Source organism: Hordeum vulgare, chromosome 7H (assembly GCF_904849725.1).
Source record: "Hordeum vulgare subsp. vulgare chromosome 7H, MorexV3_pseudomolecules_assembly, whole genome shotgun sequence".
Classification (NCBI taxonomy): Eukaryota; Viridiplantae; Streptophyta; class Magnoliopsida; order Poales; family Poaceae; genus Hordeum; species Hordeum vulgare.
This window is the reverse complement of record NC_058524.1, coordinates 205,766,753-205,781,212: the sequence shown is the minus strand read 5'-3', so window position 1 is coordinate 205,781,212 and position 14,460 is coordinate 205,766,753. Positions and strand designations below refer to the sequence as shown.

The window sequence follows — 14,460 nt, the reverse complement described above, 5'->3', positions numbered from 1 at the left end:
CCGGGTACAGCGCATGTTGCCATCCGTCCATATCGCTACCCACAGCTGCAGAAGGACGAGATGGAACGATAGTGCACACTCATGCTCGTGATCTCTACTTCACTGTTCTCGGCTCCGGTGCTCCTCGTTCGCAAGCTCCACGGCTCATGGCGCTTCTGCATCAACTACCGTGCTCTCAATGCCACGACGTCAAAGGACAAATTTCCCATACCGGTCGTGGAGGAGCTCCTGGACGAGCTTCAGGGGCCTGCTTTTTCATTAAGTTCAACTTGCGCTCGGGCTATCATCAGGTACGGATGCACCCGGACGACATCGCAAAGATGGAGTTTCGCACTCATCATGGCCAGTGAGTTTTTGGTGATGCCTTTCGGCCTCTCTAATGCATCGACGACATTCCAGGCCTTGATGAACTACGTACTCCGGCCCTACTTGCGACGGTTTGTGCTCGTTTTTTTTATGATATTCTCATCTATAGCTCCTCTTGGGCAGAGCACTTGCAGCACGTCGCCATCATCTACAACGAGCTTCGGGCGCACCAACTCCACCTTAAGCACCCGAAGTGCTCATTTGGCACGACATACATCGCATATCTTGGCCACATCATTTCAGCGGAGGGAGTCGCCATGGATGCCGACAAGATCGCGACGGTCGCCTCTTGGCCAACACCGCACTCACCACGGGCCCTCCGCGGCTTCTTGGGTCTGGCCGGCTCCTACCGGAAGTTTATCCGGGAGTTTGGCCTTCTTGCCGTGCCGCTCACACGGCTGCTCCGCCACGACGCCTTCTCATGAGAAGAGGAGGCAGCTATCGCCTTCCAGTCACTAAAGGAGGCTCTTACTGCCGGTCTGGTCCTCCAGATGCCAGATTTCGAGTAGCAATTCATGGTTGAGTGTGATGCGTCCGGCATGGGTTTCGGCGTGGTTCTTCACCAGGGCGCGGGACCGCTCACTTTCTTCAGCCAGCCATTCGTCGCACGTCACCATAAGCTCGCGGCCTACGAGCGGGAGCTTATCGGTTTGGTACAGGCGGTGCGACACTGGTGACCATATCTCTGGGGCGACACTTCCTGATTCACACTGACCATTACAACTTGAATTTTTCATTGGATCGACACTTGTCCACGATTCCGCAGCATCAATGGATCAGTAAGCTTTTCGGCTATGACTTCACCATTGAGTACCGGCCAGGACGTCTCAACATCGTGGCGGACGCCTTATCACGACGTGACGCCGGTGACGACGCCTCCGACACCGAGGCTACGACCCTTTGCATCCGCTCCGGGCCCTCGTTCGTCTTCATCGACGACATTTGTCGTGCCACTACCACGTCCACTGATGCTCAACTTCTTAGGAAGCGCCTTGAGGAGGGCGACTTGCCGGCGCCGCGACGACTCAACGACGAGGTAGAATAGGACATGGTACACTAGCCGGTTCACACGAGTCAAGCTCCCGCCGTCTCCCATGGAATACTCTTCCTAGTCGGAGACCGTAACCCAGACGGTGCCGGTGGACGTGAGATCGATCACGGATACCTCCTGGGAGGAGCCGACATCCATCACGACGCGGTTGCGGCGCACACACCGGTACACCACTCCAACTTCCACCGTCGTGAGAGCTTTCACCACCTCCCACGTCTGTTGCCTCACACCACAGTCAAGTCACGTGATGCTTGCATCCACGGGCGCCCATGGTGCGTCCTCGGCATGCCCACATAAGGGTTCTGCATCCGTCACCGCGTCCGGACGCTAGACGGATAGCACCAACTCCAGTGAGGCAGCGATGTTGGATCCATGAACCGGTTGTGTGGACACAACGGATTCTCGACGGAAGGAGTACGAGCCCTACTGTCACGCGTCCGCTTCTCGGGAGCGGCAGACCGCAAGCCGGACGGCCATCTCCTCCTTGGGGTCGCATGGGATGAGCTTGTGGTCGATGAATCTGAAGGTGAAGGACTCGAATCCGCTGCTCGCCATGCCGAAGAAGGCCAGAGATCGCTAGAGGTGATCTCGGGTGGCAAAGGGGAGTGGAGAGAAGGGAAGTGAAGTAGCTTGGGTTTGGTTCAACGAGCGGACTGGGAGGAATATATGTGGGGTCGGGTGGGCAAGCGTGGTTCGGGTCCGACATGGCGGGTGCGACTAGGCGCCCCCATATTTGTAGGCGCATCCACGATAGGCGCATCTTTGTGCCCGATGATGGGTTACTCATCCATGGTAGGCGCATCTTTGTGCCCGATCACGCCGATCTCCGTCACCAGGCGATTCTCTTGGCGCACTCAGCCGGCCACGAGGCGGTGCAGAAAACACTCCATCACCTCAGCGCCGACTTCTATCTTCTAGGAGACCGCGCGTTGGTGCGCGATTGGGTGCACTCTTGTGTGACGTGCCAACACAACAAGACCGAGATATTGCAGCCAGCCGGCCTTCTACAACCACTTGAGGAGCCCTCCCAGGTGTGGGCTGACATCTCCATGGATTTTATTAAGGGCCTTCCCAAGGTGGGTGGCAAGTCCGTCTTTCTCACTATGGTGGACCGTTTCTCCAAGTATGCGCACTTCATCACGCTTGGCCATCCCTACATTGCCACTACCGTCGCACGAGCCTTCTTCGACGGCATCGTCCGCCTACACGGGTTTCCCTCTTTGATCATCAGCGATCGTGACCCGGTGTTCACTCGCCACATTTGGAGGGTTCTCTTCTGGTTGGCAGGCGTCAAGTTGCGCTTGAGCACGGCTTTTCATCCCTAGACTGATGACCAATCAGAGGTTGTCAACAAGGTGATCGCTATGTACTTGCGCTGCATCACAGGTGATCGACCCCGAGCTTGGGTGGACTGGCTTTCATGGGCGGAATACTGCTACAACACTTCTTACCACTCCGCCCTGCATGCCACCCCCTTTGAGGTGGTTTATGGCCAGCCCCCTCCAACCATCCCGTCTCTCTAATCCGGGGCCGCACGGACAGAGGCAGCGAGAGCACTTCTTCGCGAACACGATGTCATTCTTGCTGAGGTGTGGCAACGTCTTCTTCAGGCCCAACAGCTGTCCAAGAAATACTATGACGCTCCCAACCGCGAGGCCAAGTTTGCGGTGGGGGATTGGGTGCGGGTGCGGCTTCTCCACCGTACTATGCAGTCACTTGACCCCCGCGCCAAGCGCAAGCTGGGTCCTCGCTATGCAGGACCCTTTCAAGTGTTGGAACGCATTGGTGGCGTCGCCTACCGACTGCAGCTTCCCCCTGGTGCACGTCTCAATGATGTCTTCCATGTGGGCTTATTGAAGCCTTTCCATGGGGAGCCGCCGGTGGCTGGACCAGATCTTCCGCCAACCTCTAACGGGCGCTTACTTCCTGCTCCAGACAAGGTATTGAAGGCCCGGCAAAGCTATGGTGTATGGCGCCTTTTGATCCAGTGGCACGGTCTTGCAGAGGAGGATGCTACGTGGGAGAACCTGGAGGAGTTCTGTCAGCATTATCCAGATTTCCAGCTCGAGGACGAGCTGTTTGCGCAGGGCGGGAGAGATGTTATGACCGGTTTACATTATAACCGGAGGAGGCCCAGTTAGCCAAGCTGGCCCAGTTAGGCTTAGCCCAGTTTATTATAGTTGATAGCTTAGAGGAGTTATATACTCTCGTATAATAAACACCTTTGAGATTAAGCAAGATCAATCTATATTGATCGGCTCCTAGAAGGAGCCGGTGCCCTAACCCTAGTCGCGCCCAACTCTCTCTCTCTCGCGCGCGCGCGACCACAGCGCCACAACGCCGTTGGCCGCGCCAGCCGGCTCGCCATCCACCGCAGCACCCCTACAACCTGCGAGCACGCCCTGGTAGGGAAGTTGTTCCTACCACGGAACCACCATTTCTTACGTTCAGGGACCGTCAAACCAATCTATATTGGTCCAGTCTTTATTAAGTCTTGCAGTCCCGAGCTAATTTTTTCATTGGCATTTTTGAACCTTCTCTGTTTGCTTCTTTATGGGTCATCGTATAGTTACTTTTCCAAGTAATAGCCAGATTTTGGATCCTCTCTATAAATAACCTCTCATACGATTTCGTGGTTGTAACCATATGTACCCTTCAAAAGTGAGTCCACTTACTCATTCCACCTGTTGCAAGACACTCCATCTTTCTACCACCAAAGAGAAAGAGAGATCCAATGCAAGGAAGGCAATGTGATTGGTGATTCCATGTCACTTCTTTGATTCTTTAAAGGCCAAGAACAACCTTTCTTGTATCCATACTCCCAAAGTTAATATTTTTCCCACAATCCCATCTTGTGAGATAGTGATCCCTTTGATTCATGGAAGAGCTTTGGTCGAAGATCATTTGATGAGTTCCTATCGAAGGACTTTGCTTTGTTGTTACCCTTGGATGGTGTGCATATCCTAGATGGTTAGGAGTAACTTGAGCCTTTGATTACTTGGTGTGGATGACTCAAGAGTTTGTATGGGCTCAAATATGACTTACTTGGTGAAGCTCTATTCTTTAGTGAGGATTCTTGATGCATGCCATGAAGTAATAGGTTGGATGTGCTTGCTGGGCCACTTGGTGGGCGACACAACTGGGATCCGTGTGATCTTAGAACCTTGGGTTCGAAACCTCCATCGATGTGGATTTAGGATAACGCCGATTATCTCAACCATGGGAAAAACATCTTCGCAACACGAGTATTTGTATTCTCTTAATCCTACCTCCTACTTACTTGTAAGCTTTAATCATTCGTTGCCTAGTACTCTTATAGCTTACTTGTTAAGCTCTTTGGGTTACTTATTCCTAGTTGTGTGGCTCTAAAAATTCCCAACCCTGAATTGGAGTAGTAATCTATTATGGGGCAATTCACTGCCCCCCTAGTTCTTAGACCTTGATGCAAATACCTATACAGATCTATATGACATATTATCTAATCATTATCAGGTTGTATGGTAGAAAAGTTGAAAGTAGAATTTGATGTTTAACCTTTATAACATGTGTAGGATGTAATACGATAATTCATAAAGTTACATCTCAAATATGTATAATGGTGAATTTGCTTAAATAATGATAGTTAAAAATAACATATACAATGCAATAACTCCACAAATTCATCATTGAACATATTTTCACATTGTATATACTTGTTATTGTAAATGTACATATTGTTTTAATAATCTCGGTCAAATTATAAAGTTAGACTTAGCTCTCAAACCTAATACGCAAAGTAAATAAAACCAAGGGTGTATGTATAATTAGGTTCATGAACTCAGTTGACAGATAGCATTATCATGAACAAGAAGTTGTTTAATTACTCATGTGTATACAAATATCAAATAGACATAACACAAATATGAGTCTAACTATATAGCAGATAGCATAATTAATTAACTTAACATATACATACATACATACATATTCCTCACCTGTATATTGCCATAACCCCTGGAATCTCGTGCATCTATATTGAGATCTATTACCGTGCTTGGAATGTCCCTGCATCGACCAAAGATTTGCTCAACGCTGCAAAAAAATAATATAGCAAATTTAAAATGAATCTACTATAATAAGATATGAAGTAATTGTTAACAAGGTAAAGCGACTGATCCAGTAAATTCACACAAGAACACGATCGACCGGCAGTAGCTTCACGAAAGGGCTAATTCTTTTTTAATTGAATCAAGGACAGTCTCAGTGCGAACTACATATGTATCGTAATGTTAATGAAAGAGAATGACATAATCTGTGCATAGAAGTATCCATTGGTGGGAGAAAATGCAATAATTTTCACTTATATACGAGAGTGATATTATGCATGTATTCAACTTTTCAACTATTCGTTTAAAAAAAAAAGGTTTCAAACTAAAGTATTATGTGTTAGTTAAAGATTGGCACACTAGTACCTGGGGCAACATGTATATTGTTAACAGTAACTTCACAGTCTTACAGCAGGGTTGCTGCATCTCAAATTTAGGTGCTGGATGTATTACTCCAAATGAAGGCACTCGCGACGTGCAGGTGCAGTGGAAACTTGCAGCAGGCGCAGATAATTTTTTAACTAACTAGACTGACAGTAATTTTGCGAAAATTTCAATGACTCGCCTGTGGGAAATAAATCATTCCACCTGGAAACAAAGAAATGCAACATAAAATCAGAGAAAAAGAAATCCGGCGTGGCTATGGGCAGCTACATATCATATTTTTTGGTCGGCCTATATATGCTCAGATCCTTCAGTTGGGGAACTAACCATCTCGAACTCGGGCGCCTAAACACGATCGATGGCGGTCGGCAATGATTTTCTAGACCAAACTGCGTGTGCTCGGCGGAAACAAGAACATGCAGCTGCAGGAACGCCGGTGCAAGAGAAAAGGCGAAAGTACTAGCAGCCAAGAACAGCAGAAAGCACACGGATACTTACAAAAGGTAGGCGAGTAGAGAAAGTTTGGGTGCATTAGACTGTATATATAATATACCTGGTGTCGGAGGAGACGAACTCGTAGAGGCGGCCGGCGGGAGAGAAAACAACTAGCGCAACCTCGACGTCGCACAGCACGGAGAGCTCGAAGGCCTTCTTGAAGAGCCCGCTCCGCCGCTTGGAGAAGCGAACCTGCCGGCTCGTCCTGTCCTCTATCCGCCGCAACTCCACCCTCCCCCGCTTCCTCTTCCTCTTCCCTCCGCCCTCCTCCACCGCCGCCGCCGTCTTCAAATGCTCATCCTCCTCCTCCTCCTCCTGCTGCTGCGGCTGCATCCCACTCCTCCCCATACCCTCCGCCATTCGGAACCAAGGCCCTAGCTAGCTAGCTAGCTACCCAGCAGCAAAACGAAACCGAGCGAGGAGCGGACGAGGCTGGTGGCAGCTGGTCATAAAGATGGGGAGAATTAACTTGGGAGGGGGAGAGAATGAGAGAGATTCAAGCGAAAGTTGTGGAGGGCAGGAGGAGGGGCTCCATGGGCCTGTCCATCGGATGGGTACCGCACCAGTTACGGGACACGGGTCCCTGACCCACCCTCGGCGCCAAAACTTGAGAATTCGGGCTGAGAACCCCCGCACGTGTAGCCTCCTCGCCGCGCAGCAACGCTGTTTCGCTGTTTTGTCTCTCGCTGACCTTGTGGGCCGATCTTTGTTGGATCTGAACTGGACGGTTCAGATCACATGTCTACGTTACAAGAGAACAACGGTTCAAGCACCAAGTAAAAAATAATAACAGATCGATTCGGGTAGGGTTTTTTTTTATATAAACAGAGTAGCTGTTTCACTTTATTTCATAAGTGCACCCTCCGTTCCTAAATACTCTCAAATATAAAAGCGTTTAGATCACTATTAATGATCTAAACACTCTTATATTTGTTTAGGGATGGGTATGAGACGTTTTAGAGACTGAGATTATGAATTACATACAGATGTATATAGATATATTTTAGAGTATAGATTTATTTATTTTATTTCATATACAGTCTATAGTTAAATTTCTAAAAAATATTATATTTAAAAACGGAGGGAGTAACAAACAAGACATGCTAGTGATCTGCATCAGCGGTTAGCAATGTCAAAACAAACAATCAACAAACAGGACATACTAATCTCAACATGAACAACCAAGAGTTAGCCAGAACTGCATTCAAATGAATTATAGTACATCATTTTTCCATTATGTAAAATTATCACATATGGTTTGGGTATATAACAAGAAAAAAATAGCGCACCATACAAAATGCCTCTAAAAACATATTATTAGTGTGCTATTAGTAAGACATTATGCATTAATCAATTTAGTAAGATAAGTTTCCATATTTTATAGCATACTATTAGTGACGGTATAGCATTCTAATTTTTTCTTGACATAAGTACATGAAGCTTTGACATAGATTCATGATGCCTTCTTGAGACAGTAAAGTTAAGGTTTCTCGTCATACGTGCAAGACAACAAGATTTGGTGTTAAGCGATTCAAATAAATTTAAGGGTTCAATCACAAGTGGAGGGTGTTGGTCCTTACGGACCCTAGCACCAAGATTTCCCGGCAAGCTGCTTCTTGTCAGGGAGCGATGAAGGCAGCCCGTTTCTGGCGATAATGATGGCTGCTCTTTGGTCCCGAAATCTCTGTGTAATTATTATAATATTAGGGTACTTTTGACGAACTTTTTTAAACAGATCTAAATCCTTTTTGCAAAAAGAAAAAAGTGACAAAATGATTGCCTTCTCTTTGTGTGGAAAAAGATGGAATCAATTGATGAAAGAGACCCCCACACCTTTGCAGCATGCACTTGAATCCTAACAATTGGACGGACCTAATCAAGTTGCACAAGATAGTGAGTTAAAGGGAATATATATCACCAGCACAGCGATGTCAACCTGAAAAAAGTATCATATCTGAAAATGAAATAGGGGAGATTTGGTTGATTTGGCGCTACATGGCTAAGATATTTGACATAACGTGCTCAAGTTCCCTTTTTCCTTCTTTGGCTTTAGCGAGACAACAAGACGTACAGCGACCAGCACGGTTGATCCGACATCTTTAGGCACGCAACGACACAACGCTCACATTTGCTGGTTTCTTTACTTGGTGCAAAATATCCATTGAACAGGTAGATGTAATAATAGTATTATGAGAAGAAAATGGAGGTCGTAGCCAAAGTTTTATTGCCAAGACAAAATCACCCCAAATGCTAACTCAGAAGAAGAAAAATGGGCTAGAGACAAGATACTGCTGCTGCACAACAAAATACAATACAAAACTAAACTTCAGCCACGTACAAACTAACAGAATACAACAGAAGGAAAAGCTTCAAAAGGTTTGCAATCCAAATCATCTATATCCATCGAAGAACCTTCTCGGCAGCCTCCACGGTTTTCTCAATGTCTTGGGTGGTGTGTGCCAAGCTTGTAAAACCTGCCTCGAACTGGGATGGTGCCAGATACACGCCTTCTTCCAGCATTCCACGGTGGAACCTCCCAAACTTCGCTGTGTCACTCTTCTTGGCATCATCAAAGTTGTGCACTGGGCCACCTGCGAAGAAGAATCCGAACATGCCTCTGATGTGTCCTCCACACATCTCGTGCCCTGTTTTAGCGCCCACATCCAATATGCCCCGGACAAGTTCACCAGTGACCTTGTCTAAGTATTCATAGGTGCCAGGCTCCATCAGACGCTTGAGAGTGTGGATTCCAGCAGTCATAGCTAGAGGGTTTCCACTGAGGGTTCCTGCCTGGTACATTGGCCCTGCTGGAGCAACCATCTCCATGATATCCTTCCGTCCACCGTAAGCACCAACCGGAAGACCACCGCCAATAATTTTCCCCAAGGTTGTCACATCAGGGGTGATTCCAAAGTACTCTTGTGCCCCACCATAAGCTAAACGGAAACCAGTCATCACTTCATCAAACACCAGAAGTGCACCGTCTTGTTTGGTCACCTCACGGAGAGCATTTAGGAAAGCAGGCTGCGGAGGAATGAAGCCAGCATTGCCAACAACCGGCTCAAGGAAGACTGCAGCAATCTCCCCTTTGTTATCCTCAAACAGCTTTTTAACCGCATCAGCATCATTATAAGGTGCTGTTAGAGTCCCAACGGTGGCTCCCTTAGGCACTCCAGGGGAGTCTGGGAGGCCGAGGGTGGCAACACCACTGCCTGCTTTAACAAGGAAGGAATCTGCATGGCCATGGTAACAGCCTTCAAACTTGAGAATCTTTTCCCTCCCAGTGAATGCACGCACAAGGCGGAGTGCTCCCATGCAAGCTTCTGTTCCTGAATTTACAAAACGAACCATTTCGATACTCGGCACAGCGGAGATGACCATTTGAGCCAACACATTCTCCAACGCACATGGAGCACCAAAGCTAGTACCCTTCTTCAGAGTTTCAATAAGTGCAGCATTCACCTGAATTAAACACAAGCATTTAGTAATGCTGACTTTGGTTCAGAATGGTCAGTCAGTTTCTATCTTGCGATGTCCAAATCAAGCCAGATATTTTAAGTCCTAACTCAATGATTCCTCAAAAGTTTTGAACTGAGATAGTATTGGACGATTCCAGCAGTTTCATCACACAATCTAATGAATAATACATGTACTTTAGCTAGTGGTATTTCTCTTTTGGGAAAAATAGTGACTAGCCAAATTAATCCTACCGAGTACTACAAAGAAATTAACAAGCCTTTCAATAATCAAATATTCACTCTGGGCAACAATAAAGCAGTTCAAAAAATACAGGTAGAGACATTCCATCCCATACATTTTATGAAATACAAAATAGGATGTACCTTGTCATCTGCATGACCAATGATTGCAGGACCCCAGGAACCAACATAATCAATATATTCATTTCCATCGACATCCCACATATGAGAGCCCTTCACAGAATCAAAAACTATGGGCTGCCCGCCGACTGATTTGAAGGCACGGACTGGTGAATTAACACCACCAGGCATCAATTCCTGTTAAGAAGTGAAACATCAATCAGTAAGACATCCACATCAGACAATAATGAAAATAAAATGTGACTAAGATCTCAAATAATAGAAAAACGTAAGAATGTTCTGGATGAGGATGGCAACCATTCCAACTTATATTCTCATCATGGTGGTAAATGCAGGTTGCAGAATCAAGCATGCACGTAGTTGCCCACCATATACATTGAGACTAATTCGGTGCGTGAAACTTGACGATCAATATTGTGTCTATGCTAATAACTCTGCCTACACCTAGCAATCTGGTCTAAAGATACAGTTGACCTTCACCTTGACCTTGACAAATGCTGACATTGCCCATCTAGGCAGCACAAGGGCCCTGATTTTCAACCTCTAATCTACCCATACTACGCCTTCATTTCGCATACCAGACACAAAACATGCAAATTTGCCTCAAATGTACCAGGGAACTTTTGACGTTGGTAACACACGCACGTCTCTCCACAATTGCACTTGAGAAAAAAAAATCCGCAATTTCCTCCCCCAATGAGCCGCGAAGAGAATATCTCAGACGCGGCACAAAAAGAGAAAGGAAGGCAGAGGGGGGGGGGGCACCTTGGCGGCGTTGAAGATCTCCTCGGATTTCTGAACCGTGTAAGCCTTCTCGTCTATGGAGACGGCCGCCCTCACCACCGACCGAGAGCGGGGCGCGCGCGAGATCTTAGGCGCGGCTACAGGCCTGATCGATATGCCGGAGGCCACGGCGGCTGCTGCTCCGGCCATGATGCTGCCTTCCTTCTCCCGCGATGTCGTCGGGTGCGGCGAGAAGATGAGGAGGGGATAAGAGAAGGGGTTTGGTGGGATTGGGTCTTGAGAACTCGGCCCTGGCTCTTTTTCTCGTGAGAAAGAAAAGATAGGAATGGGTTGTACGGGTCAGATGGGCCTACCACAACGGCTTGTAACCTTAGAGCAACTCTAGCAGACCCCGCATCCGTCCGACCCGCAAAACGCATTTGTAGTTCGTGCAAAACCCCTTTTACGGACCGGCACGGGCTAGCATGGATGCAGATCCCGCATAACGGATCCGTAAAAAAGCATATTCGCGGAATATGTCTTTTTAAGGGTCGTCTTTGCGGGGTTTGCTTTGGCGTAGCTCCTCTCGGCCCGGAAAACTTAAATTTGCACCACATCTTTGCTAGAATAATGAGATATCGCAAGTGCACGTACCCCGTCGTTTTCGTATTTGAAGAACACCCATCCGGGTTGGTTCGGCATGCCCGAAGTAAGCCGCAGCACTGTCCGCATGCAGTCGTCGCACTGTATGAGCGGCAATGGCGAGCCACAGAGCCGCTGCGCGAGCGCCGAGCCCGGTGGACGGTCGGACGAATCCATGCCCGCAAATCGTCCGCGGCGCCGGGAGGACAAACCCGTCCATGCATGCGCTGATGCGGCCTTGCCGGGGCTGCGGGAGATGCTCCCCGACCACTCCATCGCTTGCGCAGCCACCGGCGGCCGACAAAAGACAAATCCGGCGGCCGGGATCTTGGGCGAAGGGGGAGAGGGGAGGTGGTTGGTGGGGGAAAGCGCGGGCTGAAATGTCCCCCACCAACCGCTTCCCGCTTATATGCACGGCACCGCAGCGGCGAGGGGGGGAACCCGCGAATACGCGGGTTGGGGCCGAGATTTTGCCGCGCCGCACAAAAATATTTGCAGGCCGGGGCGCGATGCGGGGTCTGGTCGGGCAGGTTTTTCCGCCCCGACTCGCACTTTGGTGGTTATTTTGCGGGCCGGGGCGGGATGCGAGGTCTGCTAGAGTTGCTCTTAGGCCAACTCCACCTCGACCCCATCATGTCCGCGCGTGTCCATTTGGGGCAAAAAGGACGAAACAAACGGCCCAGCACGCGGGGAACAAACGGACGTTTGTTCGTTTTTTGTCCCTTTTCGACCTTTCCCCGGTCCAACTTTGCGCCGGTTTTGGGGTGGAACAGACAGCGTGCGGACGGGCGGGGCGCGCGCGCTCGTCCGCCCGTGGCCCGCCAGTCGGTGGCACAAAGTAAAACCAACCCCTGCCCCTTTTGGCGCCATTTCCCCCCAAACCCTCCCACTTCCGGCCGTCTCCCTCTCTCTCCCCCGTCCATGGCCGACGCCCACCCGAATTCCGGCGGCTCGGCCGTCGACCAGCCCGGAATTGCCAAGAAGAAGAAGGCGCCAAGGAAGCCGTGGGCGGAGTTCACGCCGGAGGAGATCGCCAAGTTGGACGTGGAATCGGCGAAGAGGAGGAACAGGAGGGCGGTCGTGAAGGACAACGCCGCCGCACGCAAGTTTGCCGCCGAGCGCGATGCGATGGAGGCCGCGCGGCGCAAGATCGAGGTCGTGGAGAAGGAGGCCATTGTCAGCAAAGCGCACGCCCTCCTCATGCTTGGCATTTGTCGTCCGGCCGGTTTCTCTGCAGCGGCCGTCGGCCCAACGAACACAGGCTCGTCGGTCGCCCCGTCTCCGCACTACCAGTCGCCGACGTTGCGGACCATGGTTGTGTCGCCCGACAACCCCCCGCCAAGGCACGACGCCCACACCCGTTTCTCGGGGTCGCTGGACGTGAGCGTGATCGCGCCTTCCACCCCACGCCCCTCGCCATGCATCGACCTCAACGTCGCACCTAGGTCCAGCAGCGGCGGCCGGGCGTCCGTCGAGATGCAAAGAAAGCAAGCACGACCGCCGTTTGCGGGCACCATGTCGTCCCCCCCGCGTCCTATTTGACGAAATGGCAACAGCAATGCCACCGGTCGACGACACCTACGACCAGTTCATGGAGGACGTGATCTACAACGATGGGCATGTCCCTGCCTAAGATCCCGACGAGACCCAAAGTCAGGATGGTCGCGCCCAGTTCGTTGCCGATGAAGAAGCCGACGACCGTGCTGACTACGACCATGGTGACTCGTGGCATGGAGACGATGACATCTATTGCGAAGGTGATGGCGATGAAGATGAAATCAATGGCATTGATATTAGTGGTGAGCCATTGTTCATCGATGAGCTCACCCAAAGAGCAGAAGCACAGAAGAAGAACATTCGCACGGGTTCATACACCCAAGATGAGGACAAGCTGATTTGCAACTCTTGGATGGAGATTAGCTAAGATCCGGGGACGGGCGCGCAAAAAAAGGGCCTAGTTTTTTTACGAGAGTCCACAAAACTTTTCATGAGAGGAAGATGTTTGAGCCCTATCAAATCACAAGCGACCGTGGCATCACCTCCATTCAAAAGAGGTGGTTGTTCATCCAACAAGAGTGCAACAAGTATTGCGCCGCAATGGAGAGCATTGAAGCACGACCCGTGAGTGGCTGATACGTCCATTTTGCATCATGCTTTCATGTTGATATTTATCGGTTTATGGGCTGTTATTACACTTCACGGTACAATACTTATGCCTTTTCTCTCTTATTTTGCAAGGTTTACATGAAGAGGGAGAATGCCGGCTGCAGGAATTCTGGCCTGAAAAAGGAGCAAGTTTTAGATACCTATTCTACGCAACTCCAAAAGCTGTGAAAATCAACGAGGATTTATTTTGGAATTTATAAAAAAATACTGGGCCGAAGAAGTACCCGAGGGGCGCCAGCAGGAGGCCACAAGCGTGCTAGGCGCGGCCTACCCCCTGGCCGCGCCTAGGGGGCTTGTGAGCTCCCTGCTGGCCCTCTGGCCCCCCTCTTTTGCTATAAGGAGGGTTTCATTCCGAAAAAAATCAAGAGGAGGCTTTTGGGAGGAATCGCCGCCGCCACGAGGTGGAACTTGAGCAGAACCAATCTAGAGCTCCGACAGGGTCGTCCTGTCGGGGAAACTTCCCTCCCGGAGGGGGAAATCGTCGCCATCGTCATCACCAACACTCCTCTCATCGGAGGGGACTCATCACCATCAACATCTTCATCAGCACCATCTCATCTCCAAACCCTAGTTCATCTCTTGTAACCAATCTCCGTCTCGCGACTCCGATTGGTACTTGTAAGGTTGCTAGTAGTGTTAATTCCTCTTTGTAGTTGATGCTAGTTGGATTACTCGGTGGAAGACTATATGTTCAGATCCTTGATGCTAT

General features: G+C 49.5%; 2 protein-coding genes and 1 pseudogene across 4 annotated transcripts in view; 1 reads left to right on the top strand and 2 right to left on the bottom strand.

Annotated features, from left to right (window-relative positions):
- LOC123411036 (MADS-box transcription factor 51-like) overlaps positions 1-6,925 on the bottom strand; it is a 48,270-nt gene extending 41,345 nt beyond the window's left edge. The window contains exons 1-2 of one of the 3 annotated variants that reach the window (XM_045103956.1): positions 6,440-6,925; positions 5,392-5,488 (exon numbers count right to left, since the gene is read on the bottom strand). In XM_045103956.1, the coding sequence (XP_044959891.1) occupies positions 5,392-5,488; positions 6,440-6,741 (399 nt within the window). In that variant the 5' untranslated portion in view covers positions 6,742-6,925. The remainder of the gene's footprint in view (positions 1-5,391; positions 5,489-6,439) is intronic. The other 2 variants (XM_045103955.1, XM_045103954.1) reach the window with 2 other exon arrangements.
- A 1,657-nt stretch (positions 6,926-8,582) lies between these two features.
- On the bottom strand, positions 8,583-11,295 carry LOC123407287 (glutamate-1-semialdehyde 2,1-aminomutase, chloroplastic). The gene is made up of 3 exons (XM_045100393.1): positions 10,986-11,295; positions 10,224-10,397; positions 8,583-9,843 (listed from the first exon to the last, which is right to left on the bottom strand). Exons 1-3 carry the CDS (start codon positions 11,151-11,153, stop codon positions 8,776-8,778), a joined length of 1,410 nt encoding a protein of 469 aa, XP_044956328.1. The 5' UTR covers positions 11,154-11,295; the 3' UTR covers positions 8,583-8,775.
- A 799-nt stretch (positions 11,296-12,094) lies between these two features.
- Positions 12,095-14,460, top strand: part of LOC123408621 — a 63,501-nt pseudogene continuing 61,135 nt past the window's right edge.